The 20,765-nt window shown below is 38.7% G+C and overlaps 1 protein-coding gene and 1 long non-coding RNA gene across 4 annotated transcripts in view; one reads left to right on the forward strand and one right to left on the reverse strand.

Annotated features, from left to right (window-relative positions):
* LOC123603019 overlaps positions 1–20,765 on the forward strand; it is a 78,929-nt gene that overhangs the window by 28,839 nt on the left and 29,325 nt on the right. The gene's annotated exons all lie outside the window — the stretch shown is intronic.
* Positions 1–20,765, reverse strand: part of LOC123603011 (myosin-4) — a 67,076-nt gene that overhangs the window by 18,761 nt on the left and 27,550 nt on the right. Inside the window, exons 1-13 of one of the 2 annotated variants that reach the window (XM_045487380.1) lie at positions 9,272–9,366; positions 9,013–9,056; positions 7,298–7,533; positions 6,204–6,347; positions 5,962–6,118; positions 3,231–3,258; positions 3,021–3,129; positions 2,845–2,937; positions 2,649–2,712; positions 1,908–2,006; positions 1,713–1,816; positions 1,370–1,508; positions 86–204 (exon numbers count right to left, since the gene is read on the reverse strand). In XM_045487380.1, coding sequence (XP_045343336.1) covers positions 86–204; positions 1,370–1,508; positions 1,713–1,816; positions 1,908–2,006; positions 2,649–2,712; positions 2,845–2,937; positions 3,021–3,129; positions 3,231–3,258; positions 5,962–6,118; positions 6,204–6,347; positions 7,298–7,507 — 1,266 coding nt within the window. In that variant the 5' untranslated portion in view covers positions 7,508–7,533; positions 9,013–9,056; positions 9,272–9,366. Of the gene's footprint in view, positions 1–85; positions 205–1,369; positions 1,509–1,712; positions 1,817–1,907; positions 2,007–2,648; positions 2,713–2,844; positions 2,938–3,020; positions 3,130–3,230; positions 3,259–5,961; positions 6,119–6,203; positions 6,348–7,297; positions 7,538–9,012; positions 9,057–9,271 lie in introns of those variants that run through there. The other variant, XM_045487379.1, reaches the window with a different exon arrangement.

Below are 20,765 nucleotides of genomic sequence, written 5' to 3' on the forward strand. Positions count from 1 at the left end.
TGGACAGAGTAATGATTGTTGGCGTTACTAAAGACGTGTTGAGAAGGCTGGGGATGTGTGTGATTCATTGAGGCCGTTCACTTACCTGCTGCACAGTCTGGCCTTTGGTGACGTACTCATTGCCGACCTTGACCCTGGGGTAGCAGAGGGCTTTGAGCAGGTCAGCAGAGTTCAGACTCTGGAGGTAGGCTGCCTTGTCAGCAACTGCAGAGACACAATTCAAGAAATGTTGTTTAATAGCGGATATCCTCTTTCAGCTAATTTTCTATTTTCATCTAATTAATTTTCTTTACTCTTTATAAAAAAAAAGCTTTAAGTAATTATGTAGAGGGTCAGATGAGGCTTTCTGTACATTAGAGCATGTACTCGCTAATAAATGGTCGGCTATACTGGACTTTGGTGATTTATTGCAAGTAGCTTTTGAGAAATTCATCAACAGTGAACATATGTCCAGTGTTTATGGTGACACTTTATGTAAGGCAAAAACCGTTGTCTCTGCCCTTAAGGCAGACACATCAGGTGTAGTTGGAAGGAAAAGATAAATCCATCTTAATATTTACCGTTAGAGAGAGATAAAAGTGTGAATATTTGGATCCTCATTTCAGTTTTGCTCCTCCCAACTTAAATCCATTTGTTCAGTTTCACTCTCTGAATATGAGGGTATTATATTTCACCATGTGACCCCTACAGGGTCTCTTTCTAAAATTGTGTCAGTGACTATAATGTAAATGGCATATGTCAGGTGCAGAGTAACTGCTGAAAAGTTTAGGAGGAGGGAGAAAATATGTCAAGCTGAAGTGGTCAGGAAAGGCTTCAGGGGACAAATAACTTCAGCTTCCTTGGTAGGTCCTATATGTTCTACACATGGAATATATGATTTTTTTCTTTCTCAGTTTTTTTATTTTAATCTTACTGCCTAGACTGTGTATGGGTTTATATATAGACAGCACACACATGCATACAGATGTCTAGGGACATCCTTCAGCCCCAGCCCCATGTTTGGGCAGATCCCGTATAGCCAGCCACCAGTTTACCCAGATAGTGCTGAAATAGGCTGATAAGCCACCATTGCCAAGGCAGAGCAGAAGCACTGTGCCGTCTCATTCTCTCATGATCTGGCCCCAGGTTGTGCTCTCAGATATCTCTTGATAAGTGCCTATAAGAGTTCATTTTCACTTGTTTGGGCTGCTTAGAAATGATGGAGATACAGAGACATGAGGAAGGAATGGGGGCAAGGAAAGCATGCCGTGTGTGTAAATACATATGTGCCCTTCAGAAGTCCAGTTGTGATGAAGTTGTGAGTTTAGAATAGCCTCCCTCCCCCCGCCATATTCTTTAATTCAGGCCCAGAAGGAGATTCATCTGGTACCTTCCGTGCCATCTGGCTCAGCCTGCTCCTCACGCTGCTTTTGCTTGAACTTCATGTTCCCATAATGCATCACGGCCCCTGTGAGCTTGTAGATGGAAACTTTCTCTTCAGGAGTAAAGCCCAGGATGTCAATGGCACTCTGGCAGGAGAAAGGACAGAGGTGAGGGCAGAAGAAACTAACTTATTTTGGAGAATTTATACTGTGTCCTAAGGTAACCACACCTATAGTGGGCTGTTCACACACATAATGCATTTTTTTTTACAGTGTGTGTGTGTGTGTGTGTGTGTGTGTGTGTATGTGTATGAATAAATGAGTATGAGTGTGAGTGTGTGAGTGACTTACATCTGTGGCCATCAGCTCCTCTTGGTCATCAATGCTGGGTACTGTGATCTCCCCTTGACTGACGAAGGCATAGTCATAAGGGTTGGTGGTGATCAGGAGCATTTCTGGGTACACAGAAATCAGGGTATACATTTTACACTAGAAGTTGTTAATAAAAATACTAATGTTCATCTGTGAATTTAAGTTATTTCTTACCAATCAGATCTGGCTTCTTATTGGAAGTGATCTGATAAAAAATATGGTAGCTTCTTTCTGCCTTCAGCTGGAAAGTAACTCTAGACTTTTCTAAAAGATCTGGAAATAGAAATAGATATTTAGAAAAAAAAATCAATGCTGCTGAAATATTAAATGAACCTTGGTGTCTTTACTAAACTTGGGAGCATTATATTTGGCTCCATTGAGATTTCTACCTGATGGTCAATCCTTTTGGTGTTACATATAAGAATTCCAAATACATATGGCAACTGCCCAAGTTTCTCACCATTTAAGAGCAGACATTGAAGCATGTCTGCTCTAGTAAAAGTAAACTTTTAATATGGGAGCCCCATGACTTCTGTATTATAATTGATCTGTAATATTCCCCTCCTTTCTCAGGGAGACTTTGTGGTGAGTGGCTCCTTAGAAACACCTACCAAAGCTCAGATCAAGAGCAAATCACAGAGAAGCTTTGTAAACCTATAGGTAACTCATAGGAACCTGTAAGTAGTCCTAGAAAAAATGTCAGAGTTGCTCTGTGGCAGGAATTTCAGAATGTGCTCTGGAACCATCAGTCTGCATCGAGGTAGATGGGGCATGCGGTGGATTATGTCTAAGTCTGACCATTAGCTCATGGGCAACACTGGCAGCAGGCTCAGTGTACACCAGGTGTTGCTGAATATGCCTGTGAAGGAAGTCACCTGTCCCTCTGTTTTGATTTTCAGTGGTCCTATTACTCACATGTTTCAATATCTGCAGAAGCCAGCTTCCCTGTAGTACCAAAATGAATTCTAATGAATTTACCCTTGAAAAGAGAAAGATTACTTAGTATTAAAAAGTTGAAGGGCACAGAATGATGCAATCGAAATGATAATTCACACATGCTTTCTCGGGCACCTAAGGGCTGAGAAGAGCCTTCTGTGACCGAGAGACTCACAAAGCGAGAGGAGTTGTCGTTCCTCACGGTCTTGGCATTGCCAAAGGCCTCCAGTAGGGGGTTGGCGCTGATGATTTGATCTTCCAGAGTCCCCTGCAAAGGCAAGCACGGTCCTCACCTCTGGGGCTCCAGACTTCCTGAGAGCCCTGACATCTTGAGTCTGACCCCAGACCCACCTGCATTTTGCCAGCTTCCTCCTTCTTCTTCTCCCCTGTGACCGCAATTGTTGCAAAGTACTGGATGACACGCTTGGTGTTCACGGTCTTCCCGGCCCCAGATTCGCCGCTGCCAACACAGTGACCAGAGATGAGAACAGAACTACTACAACTCACGTTGTCTATATCTAAGACAATCACCACAAACCAGAGGAGGAAAAAGTCACGTACGTGATCAGGATGGACTGGTTCTCACGATCTGTGAAAGAGAAATCAAGACCATCAGTTAAAAAACAAAAACAAGAACAAGAACATTCAATATAAAGATTATTGAATCCATTTAGATCAAACACAGCTTATTCTTTTTAACATGTTGAAGATGCCACCTATGAATGTAGTTTTCTAGTTAGCCCTCAAATAGCTCTTGGCTCTTGGAGTAAAATTTGTGAAAATTTGTGAAAATAAGAGGCAAACTATCATATGTTTCCTTTTGTATTTTATTTTATTTATTTATTTTTTAATGTTTATTTTTGAGAGAGAGAGAACACGTGTACACGTGTGCACGAGCTGGGAGGGGCAGAGAGAGACGGAGACACAAAATCCTAAGCCGGATTCATGATGTCAGTGCAGAGCCCAGTGCAGGGCTCGAACTCACAAACCGTGAGATGGTGACCTGAGCCGAAATCAAGAGTCGGACACTTAATCCACTGAGCCACCCAGTTTCCCTTTTTTTTGTATTTTATTAATTTAAAAACCTTTGTGATTAGAAATTTCAGATACCAAGTAGAGACAATAATATAAAGAGCCCCCTGGGTTCCCATCATACAGCTTCGACAATTATTGTCACTTAGCCAATTTTATATCCTCTGTACTCCCATTCCATCCTCACTGGATTGTTTTAAAGAAAATCCCAGGCATCATATAATTTTATTGATAAATATTTTAGTACGGATTATAGAATTTTGAAGTCATAAGGGATCTTAGAAATTACTTAGGCCAACTCTTTTATTTAACAGATAAAACAGCTGAGACCCAGAGAGGAATAAATGGCTTTTATAATAACAATTACATAGCTTGTTAAGGTCAAAGATATTCAGGTCTTCTGACTTGCAGTGTATATATTTTTCTACTACCTAGCCTCCTCCCAACTCTTGATAGGACTCATTTGACTGCTGGTGACACTATCGGGAAGGGATCTGGAATTATAAATGTGTTCATTTAGTCTTATGTTCCCTTTAATTTTATGTACATTTCAAAATAATAAAAACAGAAATTGTCACTATATGCTGATATGTTGGATCTATACCAATTTTCTGATTTGTTAAATATCGAATTTTATACTCATGGGTTATAGATTTGAGTGAATTCTCAAAAAACCTATTAGGGAAACAGATAAAATCTGCCTGTTATTTAGATGTAGATGTAGACTTTAGGGATCTTCAGAGTTCTACTCAGAGAAGTAGATACGGATTTTAGAACATACTCAAATTGATTTTTTTCCCAATAGCAGAAAAATTATAAAAGATCATATCACATCTCATGGGAGCACAGATAAGAAAACAAAGTTCGAGGCTGTCTTGGCAATGCTAAAATAACATTAACCAGGTCAAATGCCATGGTTTTGCATGGTTTTATATGCGAATCACGTCGGAGAGCCATGAGTAATCTTGGATTTGGAGCAGCTCCAAAGCTTGGGGAGTGGAGACCTTGGTGGGGGTGGGGGTGTACATAGCTGGGTCAGTGCAGCTGCTGAGTATTAAAACCTCCAAAATGAGCCAGCCTTTGGATCATTTCTGGAAGGTAGTTAACTTCTGTTGACAACCAAAGAACAGTTTCCTGGCATGAAATCCTTGTAGAATTGCTGGCCAATTTGTCATGGAAGATTCCTATTTTATTCCTTTCTCCTCTCTTGTCTCCTTTAATAGACAGCTTAACAACAAGTGCAGCAAAAACAAACAAACAAATAAAAACCAAAAGAGAATAAAACCCTCTCAGTTTCCAAAATCCTTTGGAACAACAGGAAACTCAGGAATTTCGAATATTTCCAAAGGCAATACATTTGGTGTGTGAAGATAAAAGGTTTTAATGCTGTACTTGGGCCTATACTGTGTATCAAAGCTGTTTGTTTATGCTTTGATAAGACAGAAATAACACACTTTGATATGATTTCAAGAATATTGTCAGAGGAAGAGGTATTTTTATTTTCTTCCATTCTAATAGGAAATGCTTCAAAATCATCAGGAAGAAAGTGGTAGCTCTTTCTTTATACGTGTCCTACCCCCAAGGCTGGCAATATTAGCTGTGTCATTTAAAGATAAAGACAAGAATTTGCAAAGCTTTCCAGCTATAGCTGGTAACTACTTTTCTTGATTGCTGTGGATGTGTTTATTTTATTTATTAATTAATTTTTTTTAACATTTATTTTTGAGAGAGAAAGAGACAGAGTACGAGCAGGGGAGGGGCAGAGAGAGAGAGGGGGAGACACAGAACCAGAAGCAGGCTCCAGGCTCTGAGCTGTCAGCACAGAGCCTGACATGGGGCTTGAACTCACAAACTGTGAGATCATGACCTGAGCCGAAATCAAGAGTCGGACACTTAACCAACTGAGCCACCTAGGCACCCCTGGATGTGCTTATTTTAAAATAATTGATTTGAACTTTTTTTTCAGGAATTAAAAAATATAGTGGACGACATCTTTGCAGAGGTCTGCTAATTGTTTTGGCTAGGCTTCCACTAATAGCTGAGTTAGTGTGGGCAGGTCAGTGAATGAACTCAGCTAGCTTCTCTACTCTATGAAATGGGGGTGGCTGCTGGGAAGAGCGTATGACATTATACTCTGGAAGTTCCTTGAAAACAGTGAGGCCCGTGTGGCTGCAATGTGTGATAATGAAGTTCCAGTCAGAGTCTGTTTGCTCATTAAAGATTCCGTTTCCACATTTCTGCAAATGGCTGCATCACTCACCCGTCAGCATGAACTGATAGGCGTTGTCGGAGATGGAGAAGATGTGGGGCGGGGCCTCCTGGCGCTTCTTGCCTCGGTAGGCGGCCACCACCTCGGGGTTGTACACCGGCAGCCACTTGTAGGGGTTGACAGTGACGCAGAAGAGGCCCGAGTAGGTCTGAGAAAACCAGAAAATGCAGCATGTGGATCTTATCTTTACTCGGAAAGGGGGACAGAATAAGGAGATGCCACAGGGCACTCACGTAGATCATCCAGGCTGCGTAACGCTCTTTGAGGTTGTACAGCACTCCAGGCTCGTGCAGGTGCGTCATCATGGCCATGTCCTCAATCTTGTCATATTTCGGAGGGTTCATAGGGAAGACTTGGTCCTCCCTGACAGTTAGAGTCTGGCAAGGAAAGTGAGAGATGACTTGGTATTGACAGCTTGACGTAGGGTTGGTTTGTCTGTTTGGTTTGCTTGCAAAACTATAATTACAGATACTTTTCATTATATTATTCAGTATTCTTTAAATAAAGGCATGAAATTATATTTGTTTCAGAGTTTGACACAGTAAATCTGTCTCCTCTGATGAGCTAGGGTACCACCTTTTTTTAAAGATTTTTTTTTTCCCCACAATCCCCTGTACCACGTTTATTTATTGGTTCGTATCTTTTTTAAAAAACTTTTTTTAATGTTTATTTAGTTTTGAGAGAGAGAGAGAGCGAGAGCGGGGGGAGGGGCAGAGAGAGAGAGAGGGAGACACAGAATCTGAAGCAGGCTTCAGGCTCTGAGCTGTCAGCACATAGCCCTATGTGGGGCTCGAACTCACGAACCATGAGATCATGACCTGGGCCGAAGTCAGACTCCTAACCAACTGAGCCACCCAGGTGCTCCATCAATTTGTATCTTTTTACTCTTATTTTAAGAGGTTAAATTTTTAATTTTTCCTGGCCATTCATTACAAGAAACTTCAATCTGGGGGTGGGCGGCGTAATGGGGTTATTAATACATTATTTAGCTAAGTAAATCACTTAATAGTTTTCTGACAGGAGAAGCTAGCTTCTATTCCCCCCACCCAAGATCAAGTTTTGGGATTTAGATTGGGAAGTAGGGTTTGAGGGGATGCGGTGGCGGCTGATTCTAGTGTGTTGAAGTCCTGTGGGTGGATGGGATGTGGAGGAAAGGAGATAGCTGCTGGGACCTTCCTCTGCAGTCCAAATCGGGTGTCGGGAACGTACTGGAAGGATGTTTGTGTTGGCTATAGGCTTAGAAGTTCTAAGCCATTAGAGCTTCACTTTGAGGTGAGGAGACCCAGAAATCCAACAGGGACTGTTCTCTCCCCGTGTTTATACTCACTGCTCCACCTTCAGTCTTCACCGTTACTTTCCCTCCTTCTTTGCTCTGGATGGTGCTCTTCACATAGGACTCCTTGGGCTCCGCGACAAAGACTGATGTTTTAGCATCGAAGGGCTTGTTCTGGGCCTCAATCCGCTCCTTTTCCGATTTTCGGAGGTAGGGAGCTGCTTCGCCAAAAACCGCCATCTCAGCATCTGAACTCGCGCTCATGGCTGCGGTTTATTTATCAGAGGATTCTGCCTTGGGGAAGACGTGGGGGAGAGGGAGAAATAGAAACCAGAAGTTACACCTGGGAGCTAGGATTTGGTGTGAAGGAAGGAAGTGTTGAGCCCCCATCACTGGGGCTGTCAGTGCTCCCGCAGGTTGTCATCTGCCAGTGTCCTCACACAGGCCCCAGGACTGGTCTGGAGCGAGGTTGTAACTGGAGGCTTCATTTTTGGTACCTTGCAGATTTTCTTTCCCAGATCACATTTCTTAGTCCTCAGGGCTAGGGTGCCTACCTGGGGGTCTTTGCATGTTTGAATCTCTACACTGACAGCATCTACAGCTGGAACTGCAGATGGATTGTTTTAAGGCAGCTTCTTCAGTCCCCACTTTTCCTTCTGGGTGATTGGGTCTGCCACACACTGGGACCATCATGCACTTAGGGCGGAAGGTTTGTCTTGTGGGAAGGAAGGGTGATATTTTCAAAGCGTTCAAAAACTAGCTTTACGTTTTTACTTTCTAGGTGGCCATTTTCTTCTCATAAGGCACATACTATTTTCAACATCTACTTTACGTTAATATTTGGTGTTAAATCTCTTGGTGGGTTGTTAAAAGAACCTCCTAATAAATTCTTAATACTGTGTATTTTTGTCATTTGGCTTGCTACCAAAGAGACTTAGCATTGCCTTAATTCCAGAATCTCTTCTGACACTTTGTTTTTGGCATGAGGGATTTCAACAGTCAGTTAACAGATCTAACCACAGAGAAATGAGAGCATGAAGAAGGTCCTTCTTCCCACATGCATTCCACAGGCTTCTTTTCTTTCCACCAATAAAAAAAACTGACAAAAATGAAAGGGTTCATCACAGGGAAACCATTCCGCTGATTGATAGATGGGCCTCTGCAGTGTTGGCCTGTTACACTGATTGAGTTGTTCCTTTCCTTTCATTTGTAAATTACTTGGGGAAGGGCCAGGGTCTCTCTTAAATTAGGTTCCGTATTTAGCACTCTGTGGGTGTACCACTAGGGACTTTTTAGATGAACAATAATAAATCTTTCTAAAAACAAATAACAATGAATCATCAAAAAGTAGCTAAAACATTGTGGTTTTCACAAGATGTTTGTGTTTTCGCTTTTTGATAAGGATCTTTCCAAGAAGTTTCAAAAATATCTGTAAAATGGCTAAGTATCAGTGCTTTGCGATAGAGGGAGGTCGACACACACAGAAGAGTCTCTTGCCCCTCGACCGGTCTACATGTAGCTGAAAACTCATTGTCAAAATTCTTTCTGTCTTAAGTATAGTCCTTTAACCCTGAACTCAGGTGAGGATAGTGTCAGAGAATAAGGCTCTCTGGAATAGTGTTTTCTCAGTGTTTATAAGTAGTCGTTGGAAGTACCAGCTACTTAGATAACTGCAGAAATGTGGAAATAGTGTACAATTAAGAGTTGTTCCCAGCTTTGTTAGCCTAAATGCCCTCTGTCATCAACACATCAATAAAGCTGAGGCTTACCTCCGGAGTTCCAGATGAAAACGCAGGTTCAGAAGTGGCTGACACTGTGAAACAACAGATTTCTTATTAGCAAAGCTGTGGAATCCCAGTAAAATAGTTACAGAATTAAAACTGTCCTGGTCTAAATCTTGACTCTGAGAAAATAAAAGTCAGAGTTGGGAGGGACGGTTTCATGCTCAGAGGTGGGCCATGGGGTCAACTCTCCCTGTCCCGGGGTCCCTGGGGATCCTTGAAGCCCCAAGGCCCCCCTGTCACTCACCTCTGGGTTCTTGGTGGCGATAAGGCAGGCGGGGTCCCCGTGCTTATATAGGCACCCGTGTGCTGACGCTGTGGCTCTCTCCTCTTTGTTAGGGCAGGACATTTGGCAACATGACCCTCAGCATAATTTGTACTGACATTTGGCATGTTTGGATATAATTAGAAGTATTCATATCATTTTGAGTATGTGAACCGATCGCCTATAAATAATTTGACAGGGACCAATCTGCCAGCAGAGAATGCTTTCTAGTATGCTAGGAAGGTGATCTCTGACCGTGCCTGGTGGGGCCCCAGAGTCTGTTCCTGTGAGCTGTGTTCGATTTGGCAAACTCTTTCACACATACCTGTGGTTCTCAGTGACACACTGCTGTCAGGGCCTTAACCACTTGTCCTTATTTGTTACCATAGGAACCCTCACTCCATTCCCTTGGGTCCCTGCCAAGGCTCACCCTTGGAGTCTGGGCTTGGGCAGCTGTGCCAAGGTGAGAGGAGAATCTGCACCGAGTCTCCACCGTTGGCCCCGTGCCCACCCACTCCACACTGAAAAGATTATTTCAGTAGAACATAATATGTATTCATTGTAGGGAAAAATACAGATAAGCAAAGAGAAAAAAAAAAAAGTATCTATAATCCTACTATGCAGAGATAAAATAAGGTAGAGAGGTATAAGTGGATTCATACTCTATACGTGCATATCGTACATAGAGGTCTTATAATCTACTTTAAGAATTGTAGGTAATTTTATATAATTTACACCCTTATTCTTTAAACAGATTATATTGTGATCATTCTTTTTATTTTTTATTTTGTTTATTTTTTAAAGTTTATTTTTGAGAGAGAGAGTGAGAGCGTGTGCTGGGGAGGGATAGAGAGAGATAGGGACAGAGGATCCGAAGCGGGCTCCATGCTGACGACACGGAGCCCAACACGAGGCTTGAACCCATGAATCGCAGGATTATAACTCAAGCTGAAGTCACACGCTTAACTGACTGAGCCACCCAGGCACCCCTATGATCATTCTTTTTAAATTAAGATTTTTCATTTTTAAAAGGTCAGGTATATTGAGGTATAATTTATGTACAGCAGAATTCACTATTTGGCTGACAGTTGTATGAGATTTTTTTTTTTTCTGCCATTTAAAACATTTTTAACTGTGACAGTAAATTCCCTTTCTCTGTTGTATAGCTCTAAGGCCTTTTACACATGCACAGATTCTTATAGACGCTGCCACAGACAGGACGCAGAACAATTCCATTTATGTGAGTTCTGACATGTGTGTAATTGTGTGACCTCTTACATACAAATTACATGAAAAATTAAAGCCTTGAAGATGAGGCTAAAATTCTCCTTTGATGAACTCACAATGGAGGTAGCTCCCTTCTCTCCAGAGGTAACCACCTATTACCAGTTTGGTGTATAATATTCCAGACCTTTTCTATGCACTTACTAAGTTATAGTTGGGAAAATATACTTTGGTAAAACTGGTCTAAGAAAATTGGCTCATTGAAAATATATAACTAGATGTTTAAAGTATGTTTGAGGTAGTATCATACTTTACATTTACCAACTTGTTTTTTGTTGTTGAGTTGTTGTTCTGTACTCTTGGATCATTTTCCATATTAGTACATAAATTAAAATATGCAAAAATTTAAAACATATACAAAAATTAAAAAAATGCTATAGGAACCCATTATATTCATCCAGCATTAGTAATGATCAGTTCATGGTCAGTCTTTTTTTTTTTTTTTTTTAACGTTTATTTTTGAGAGAATGAAAGAGAGAGAGAGAGAGAGAGAGGCGGACGGAGGATCCAAAGCAGGCTCTGCACTGACAGCAGAGAGTGTGACGTGGAGCTTGAACCCACGAGCTGGGAGATCATGACCCGAGCCGAAGCCAGACACTTAACCGACTGAGCTACCCAGGCGCCCTAATTCAGCCCAACCCACTGCCCTATACCCAGAGGACTGACTTGATATTACTCATTTAAAAATTTCTGTGTAGAATTCTCTGTGATTATATGATTTCTTTGTTAGGTAAGTTGCAGAAGGTTTCTCCGGTCTAATAGTGATCTTAACTTTGCTGTGGCATCTCAGTCTTATGGACGTTTTAAATTTGTATGTAGTCAAAGTTACAAACACTTTTCATTTGTATTTTTGCTTTTTTGTGTGTATCGTAAAAGAAGGCCTTTTCTAAATCAAGGACTCGGGGTCATAAATATGTTCTATATTTTCAATCTAATGCTTAAAAAAATATACTAATGGGCGCCTGGATGGCTCAGTCGGTTGAACTTCCAACTTTGGCTCAGGTCACGATCTCAACGGTTTGTGAGTTTGAGCCCCACATCGGGCTCTGTGCTGACAGCTCAGAGCCTGAAGCCTGCTTTGGATTCTGTGTCTCCTTCTCTTTTTGCCCCTCCCTCTCTCACACTCTGTTTCTCTCTCTGTCTCTCAAAGATGAATAAACATTACAAAAAATTTAAAAAAATATATAGAGAGATTTGTAATCTAGAGATTTGTGTGTGTATGTGTCTGTGTATGTGAATGTAATGTTTCTGAATTCCATATTTTGTACCATGTTTCTGTGGCAATAGCACATATGCTTTGATATGTAGTAGGGTAGATTATCCCTAATTATTCATTTATTTTAAAGTTGTCTTGACAGGTCTTGCATTCTGTTGTATTAATTTTAGACTCTGTGTTTCAGATTATATGGAAAATCCTGTTGTGATTTTGATTTAGGTTAAATTGAATTAATAGGTAATTTAATGAGAGTTGGTGTCTTTTTAATAGTGAGCCTCTCAATCTACAAGTATGATATATTTTTTAAGGTGTTTTTAAAGTGTTTTTCAGTCATTTTTTCTCTAGTTTTTTTCTCCCAGAAATATCTTAAAATATTTCTTGTTATGTTTGTTCCTAGCAATTTTAGTTCTTTTGTTGCTCTAGTGAATGGGATTATTTTTCTTTCCACTTGGGTTATCACTGGCATGTGGCAGCCAAGATTGTGCGCCCAGAACCTCTGTTTTGTCTGTGGCAGCAGGTACCCACTACCCTTCATTTCACAGCACCGGGGCAACCACATGACCCTGTTTCGGCCAATGAAACGCAAGCAGGAGTTGCTGGGTGGGACTTCCAGAAAAGAAAGTAGACTCCACTGGTACTACCTTTTCCTTTCCCTTCTTACTGCTTTTTGGTGTAGAACACAGATGTAATGGTGGAGCTCCAGCCTTGAAGGAGAGATCAAGAGAAGTTCAGAGACAGTGTTGACATGTGTGAGTTGAATTTTATTACATAAATAAAAAAATTAACCAGTCATATTAATAAGGCACTATTCACTCAGATTTTCTGTTCCATACAAACACAATCTCTGACAGACATGCAGTGTTTCAGAAAGTTAGTTTTACTGGTATCTTTCATCTAACTTACTTGCTGAACTTCCTTATCCCTCCTGATAGTTTATTTGATTCTATTGGGCTTTTGATGTATCATGCACAAATAATCACAGTTTTGTGTCTTCTTTTTTTTGTTTTTTTTTTGTAATTTATGTGTTATCTTTCTCTTATTGCATTGTCTGAGACATTTAGGACAATGTTGAATACTAGGATACTTCATGTACGAGATGAGTGATCCTTATTTAGATCCTGACTTTAATGGGATTGCTGCTAATGTTTCCTCAAGTATATTTGCTGTGTACTTTAGTTTGCCAATAATTTTAATCACAAAAATGAATCGAACTGCTTCGTCCTTAGGTATATGATACAATGAAGAGAATTGAAAACATATACAAAAACTTGTACACAAATATTCATAGCAGCATTATCCACAGTAGCCAAAAAAAGTGGAAACAACCCAAATGTTCATCAACAGACAAATGGATACACAAAATGTGGTATATTCATATGGTGGAATATTATTCAGCCATAAAAAGGAATGAAGTACTCACACAGGCCACAGCATGGATGAGCCTCAGAGACACTATGCTTGAGTGACAGACGTAATGCACTTAGGTTTGATGATTCCATTTGTATAAAATGTTGAATAGGCAAGTGCATAGAGACAGAAAGCAGTTGAGTGGTTTCCGAAGGATGGTCTGGAGAGGGGAGATCGGGAAATGACTACTAATGGGATTTCTTTTCGAGGCGATAAAAAGGTTCTGAAATTAAATAGTGGTTATGACTGCATAACTTTGTGAATCTACTAAAATGACTGAATTGTACATTTAAATGGTGAATTGATGGTATGTGAATTAAATTTTTAAAAATACATTGGATTTTATAAGTGTATTTTGCATTTATTGAAATTATTTTTTCTCCTCAAATTTATTAATATAGTGAATGATATGGCAGATTTTTTTCACTTTTACCACTAAAATTCATGAAATAAAAGCCATTGAGATAATATTGTTTAATTTCCTGCTGATTGATTTAAGTTTACATTTTTTTTTTTTTTTTTTTGTAATGTGGGATTTCTACATCTGAGTTCATTATGGGCCTAGCATATAGTTTTCTTTTCTTATGCTGTCCTCTTCTGGTTTTGATATCAACATTGTGCTAGTCTTGTAAAATAAATAGCTTCCTGTTTCTATTTTCTGCAATATTGTGTTTAGAATGTGAACAATCTGTTCCAGGAAGATTCGTAGAGTTCCTTCAAGGAACTCTTTTAGTCTGTAGGCTCTTGGTGGAGGAATCTTTTATTTACTTTTATTAGTTTTTTTATGACTATTGATTAGTTTGTTCAGAGTTTCTATTTTTTTTTTTATTTTGCCCATTTAGAAATGTTTTGTTTTCCTAGCAAATTGCCCATTTCATGTGAGGTTTCAGATATTTTGACTTTGTGCATATCTGTTTATAGTAAAAACCTCCTGATCGATTCTCTTTTATTCTTTATTCCTTTTCATTTGCCTTTTATATAGTTTAATTTTATTCTTTTTATTTTAAACCATATTTGCTAAAGTTTTGTCTTTTGTATCAGTCTTTTAAATTTAGTTTTACGAAATAACTTTTTTTCCTATTTTCTATTTTATATTCTGTTTTTAATCTCATTCATTTCGTTCTTTTATTTCTGTACGTTTATTTTATTGGTCTGTATTCAACATCTTAAATTGAAAGCTTCATTTATTTTCATTCTTTCTTATGATCTCATGGATTTACTTGTGGTTATCAATTTTTGTTTGGTAACCACTGTGGCTAAATTCCAGAGGTTTATATGTAGTACTCTGCTTGTCCTTCACTTATAATTTACATTTTAAAATTTCCATTTCCATCTCAACTCCCAAATTATCTAAAGCATATTTGTTTTTTAGATTTTCAAATGAATACATTTGGGCATTGGGAGGAGGGTTCTCTTTTAGTTGTTAATTCTTTTCATCACGTGCATGTGAGTGTGCAAATTTAGTTTGGTTCCTGGTAGACTTGATAGGAGTGAGGGACGTTGTTCGTGTGTGTTTGTGTGTGTGTTTGTAAGCAATAAGATTATCAGCACCCCAAAACCTCTCATGATCCTTCTCATTAGAACTCAGATTTCCCTCACCTAAAGGCAACTATAATTTTTACCTTTATGACAGTCATTTCTCTGCTTTTCTGTATAGTTTCACTATTTGTGTATGCAGCTGTAAACAATACATATACTTTTTTTTTTTTTTTTTTGCCTAATCTTGAGCTTCATATGAATAGATAGAACTTTACTTATTCTCTAGTAGTTCACTTTTTTTGGCACAACAATATTGTGGGATTTTTTTCCCCCCATGAAGTTACATGTAGCTGGATTTTATTTTCATTATTGTGCAGTATTACATCATATGATGATATTCTGTTGTATACAGAATTTGGGGTTATTCCCAGTTTTTTGCTGTAGTTATTTATTTATTTATTTATTTATTTCAAGATGAAGAGTGACTGTCACTTCTGTGGTATCTTGTTCTAGAAATAGTTGGTGGTTCTTTTGTGGTTTTGTACCTGGGTAGTTGTTATTCCATCTCTTCTTCCTCCTCTTTTAGCAGCTTTATTCAGGTAGAAGTTTATATACCTTCATCAATTTTAAGTGTATATATAATTCAATGATTTTTAGTGGATTTATGCAGCTGTGCAACCATCACCGCGATCCAATTTTATAAACACTTACATTGAATTAAAATGCTCCTTTGTGCCCTTGTGCATTCAGTTCCCATCCCAACCCCAAACCATAGACAAACACCGTTTTCTGTCTCTATCATCTTGCCTTTTCTAGAAATTTCCTATAATGGAGTCCTACAGTGTGCATTCTGTTTTGTAGGGCTCCTTTCCCTTAGTTTTGGAGTTCATGCATGTTGTCACTTGTATCAGGAGTGTGATCATTTCTTTTGCTGAGTATGAGTCCATTGTGTGGATGCGTCACATTGTGTTTATACGTTTACCAGCTTATGGCCATTTGAATTGTTTCCAGTTTGGGGCTATTATGAATAATGCTGTGAATAATACTCCATACAAGGCATTGTGTGGAAGTTTGTTTTCATTTCTCTTGGGTCGATAACTAGGGGTTGAATAGTCCACTAGGTTGTGTAACTTTTTTTTTTTTTAATTTTTTTTTTTTTCAACGTTTATTCATTTTTGGGACAGAGAGAGACAGAGCATGAACCGGGGAGGGGCAGAGAGAGAGGGAGACACAGAATCGGAAACAGGCTCCAGGCTCCGAGCCATCAGGCCAGAGCCCGATGCGGGGCTCAAACTCACGGACCGCGAGATCGTGACCTGGCTGAAGTCGGACGCTTAACCGACTGCGCCACCCAGGCGCCCCTAGGTTGTGTAACTTTTTAAGAAACTGCCAAGTTCTTTTCCATAGTTGCGGTACTATTTTGCACTTCCACTAATCGCGTGAGGGTTCCAGCTTCTTTCCATTCTGACCTACACTCGTGTTGTCCTTTTCACTGATAGCCATCCGAGTGAGTGTAAAGTAGCATCTCCTTGTGGTTTTAATTTTCATTTCCTTAACGAATAATGATTTTGGTTATGTGTTCGTGTGCTTGCCATTTATGTATTTTCTTTAAGAGAAGTATCTATCTAAATCTTTAGCCCATTTAAAAAATTGGACCATTTTCTTACTAATTACTTGTTAGAAGTTATTTATCAGATGTATGATTAACAAATATTTTCTTGCAGTCTGTGACTTGTCTTTTCATTTTCTTAATGGTTTCCTTTGAAGAGTTGGTTTTAAATTTTGATGAAGTCCAATTTTTTGATGAAGTCAATATTTTCTTTTATGGGTCATGCTTTTTACATGATATTTTACAAATATTTCCTAATGCAAAGTCAGCAATACTTTTATGCTTTCTTCTATACATTTTATATTTATAGTTCTTACATGTGGGTCTATATTCTGTTTCAAGTTAGTTGTTTTTAATGTTTATTTATTTTTGAAAGAGAGAGAGACAGAGACAGAGACAGAGTGTGAGTGGGAGAGGGGCAAAGAGAGAGGGAGACACAGAATCTGAAGCAGGCTCCAGGCTGTCAGCACAGAGCCCAATGCGGGGCTTAAAATCACAGACCGTGAGATCATGTCCTGAGCCGAAGTCAGATGCTTAACTGACTAAGCCACCCAGGTGCCCCTAAGTTTTTTGTTTTTTTTTAATGAAGTATACAAATTTTAACATTTTTCTTTACAATTCAGCTTGGTTTTTGTGTTATTCAGTCATCTATGTTTTTTACTTTTGTTTACTTGGCCTATAGTTTCTCTAGTAGATGCAAGTTAAACTCATCGACTATGATTGTTCTCAGATGTTTCAGATTTCGTTTGTGTAATTCAAAGATAGTTGTTAACTTCATAGAAATTTGTGATCAGTTGATCTTTCTGGTAAACTGAATCTTTTAAAATAAAATAGGAACTGTCCCTGCTTCATTTAGTATTTTTTTGCCTTGAATTCTATTTTTGCTAATATTTTGCTATATTTGCTTTTACTTTTTTGGTAGCATATAGATGGGCTATCTTTTCCCATACCTTTATTTTTCAACTCTTTTGAGTTTTTTTAGTTTACATCTGACGTTTAAAAAAAAACAAGTAGTAGCTACTTTGAAAATCCAGTGTGAGAGCCTTTTTTAACAGGTAAGTCTTAAATTAAGGGCAGCAATGTGCACAGTGCTTTAAATAGCAACTGAATCAGATGTTATTTTGTATGATTTTAGGCAAGTCACTTAACCCCTGTAAGCCTCAGTTTGTTCATCTGTTCAAGGAAAGCAATAACAATTATTTTCTACTATCTCACTGGATTTATGTGAGTATTCAATGAGAAATATATAGAGAGCATCTGGCAACATAGAAAGTAATAAATATTGACTGCTATCACTCTGTTTAAAATAGTATGAAAAATAGGGCTCTGTGGCTGTGAGTCATGGAATATCACTGGAGTCTTAACCAAGAAGCTGATGTCATAAGATTTGTGTTTTAAGCACAGTTATGGTAGCAGCATGGAAGGTGGATTGGAGGAGTGAGGCAGAGAGAAAGAACCCACTTAAACAGTTGTTGTACTATTTTAGGAGAGCTGAGAACCTGCTGTAAGCCAGCAGCTCTTGGAAAAGAAAACGAAGAGGGTGTGAGCAAGAGGTACTTAGGTTGTAGACTTGACTCTGTTTGCCCCTGGTGAAACAAATAATTTTAGATGTTCAGGAATCATTTAAATTTATTCTACCTGAAGACAACTAAAAATAAACAGAATTTCCTGAGCTTGGGGGGTAATACTTCTCATGGCAAGGGAACAGACTTGGAAATACTAGATAAAATATAGAGGTATAACTTTGATGGAACATTACAATTTCAGAGTTTGCAGTAAAAGAATGTATTTCTAGGGGTAATGAATGAGCTTTTACCAGACAGTGAGGTAACAAGCCACCCTAACTAACATCAAACATTATTTTAGGAATATGGTGGTTAAAATAGTATAAAATTAGCGTAGGTGAAGAGAAGTAGATCAGTAGAACATAGTATCGTTCAAAATGGGTTCTTGAATGTATAGCAATTTAGAATATGATAAAGGTGGCATTTTAAGTCACAAAGGGGGAAAAGAAGGACTAGGCGGTGAATGGGGTTGAGATTTAGCATTCAAAAAACAATTAAAGTAGGTCCTTGCCTGACACCACTGATAAAAATTAGTTCTAGATGAGCTGAAGTCTTAAGCATTAAAACAAAGCACAGTTATAAATGTAGTAGAAGATGTATACATATCCTTCACATCAAGAAGAAAGGGAGATACAAGCAAATGGAAAAAAAAGCTGAAAGATATAAATGGGGACAGTTCACGGAAGAGGCAGGACAAATGGCCAGTGAACTTGATAACACGCTCAGCCTCAGGAGGCACAAGCTCAGATAACAGCTAGCATATCTCACCCATCAGCTTGACAGAACAATTTCCTAGTAGCAAATGGTGGTGCTGGAGAGGGGACGCCCTCCTCTGGTTCAGGTAAGGGTGTAAAATTCCAGGGCAATTTGTTGCTTCTTTTGAAATTTAAAATTGCCATAATTTCCCCTTACTCTTTTTTCTACAGAAGCAGAGGGAACAGAAGATAGGTCAGGGTTGTATATTTAACATTTCTTCTAATAACGAAACTTTGGAAACGACTTAAATATCCATTCAGTTACTTCGTCTGTAATTTAAGTGGCCACCTGTTAAATGGTGGTGCTCCGTGGTCAGTGGTTGATACCTGACACTCACTTGAATCTGAGAATAGGATAAGCATGATACATTTTTCCACTGGTTTTCTTTGATTTGTAACCCTGGAAATGGAAAATCTTGTTTAAAATAACATGAAACAATGAAGAGTTTTAACGGGCAATATAAATAAGAAACTGAATTGTGAGGTATAGTTTTGCTGAAGTCTATTTATTGGTATATTTCAACCCTTCTCCGATGTGCAGATATCTCTTACACAATTGTTGTATGACAACTATTTAACTTAGGGTAAAAGCCCTTCCAAGGTCTGGCTCTTATTCCTTGTCCTTACTTTTCTTGCTAGTATCTGCTTACAATTAAGCCCAGGGGCAGCATTAAATTACTCTGATGATGCTTCTGTTCTACGAGTGCATGTCAGAAGTTAGCTTATAATTCCTAAGATTCCCTTTGCCGTGAGGATTTGTATGTTCTCTCCCTCCAGTGAGGAAAAGCAGAGGGATTACAGCAACTAAAGGTATCATTACCTTTTTACATGAAATTCTGTAATTATCTCATCTTCAGACAAAGGGAACAACTCACCTTTCATAAGATTCATGCCAGAGAGGAATGTTATGTAGATTCCTCTGTGTTCGTGCATGTAGGTCAGTTATTGTTATTGGTGAGTAACATTTCATTGGGAGGGTATAGCATATTTTGTTCATCTGTCCTCGTGCTGATGGATATTCTCATCTTTTTATGAATGTGTCTTTCATTGCTTTTGGTTAAATTCCAGAGTTGAATTGCCAGATCAAAAGGTATATAGGTGTGTATTCAACTTATAAGAAACAGCCAAACAAGTTTTCAAAAATAGTTGGATCGTTTTACATTCCCAGTATTCACATATGAGAGATGTTGCCCAGTGTCCTTGTCAGCATTTGTCATTGTCTGTCTTTATAATTTTAGCCATTCTTATGGATGTCTATAGATATCCAGTGGAATTTCCTTGTGGTTTTTAACTGTATCCTCCAGACCAGTGATACTGAGCATCTTTTAATGTGGTTATTGGGCCTTGACATGTCTTCTTTTTGAAAGTGTCAAATTCTTATGTTTATTTTTACTGGATTGTGTTCTTTTCCTCATTGTTTTGTATGTGTTCTTTTTTTTTTTTTTTTTTTTTGAGAGAGAGTGAGTAGTGGGGGAGAGGGACAGAGAGAGAGACAGAGAGAGAGAGAGAGAGAGAGAGAGAGAGAGAGAGAGAGAGAGAATTCTAAGCAGGCTCCACGCTCAGCACAGAGCCCAGTGTGGCGCTTAATCGACTACTCTGGGATCATGACCTGAGCCAAAATCAGGAGTGAGTCGCTCAACTGACTGAGCCACCCAGGTGCCCCGGTAGGTGTTCTTATAGAACAGATATAATAAAGTTGTTTGTTGCAGATATGTATTGCATATATTTTCTCCCAGCCTGTGATTTACCTTTTTGCATTCTCAACAGTATCTTAGTGAGCAGTACTTTTGATTTTGAAGAGGACAGTTTATCTTTTTTTTTCTTTATTTAGTACTTCTCATGTTCTGCTTAAGAATTTTTGCTCAAGATCACAAAGATATTTTCCTACATTTTCTTTTAGAAGATTTATAATTTTAAGATTTGCATGTAGATTTGTTTTCCATGTTGAGTTAATTATTGCATATTGTATGAGATACTTTTTTTATACAGATATCTAATTGATCCAGTATCATTTCTTGCAAAGACTTTCCTTTCTATATTAAATTGCATTTGCATCTTAGTAAAAAGTCATTTGATTGTATGTGTGTGTGTGTGTGTATAGTATATATATAGATAGATAGATTTATATATCTATAGTCTATACTTGTCTATATATACATAT

This window comes from Leopardus geoffroyi, chromosome E1 (genome assembly GCF_018350155.1).
Source record: "Leopardus geoffroyi isolate Oge1 chromosome E1, O.geoffroyi_Oge1_pat1.0, whole genome shotgun sequence".
Lineage (NCBI taxonomy): Eukaryota > Metazoa > Chordata > Mammalia > Carnivora > Felidae > Leopardus > Leopardus geoffroyi.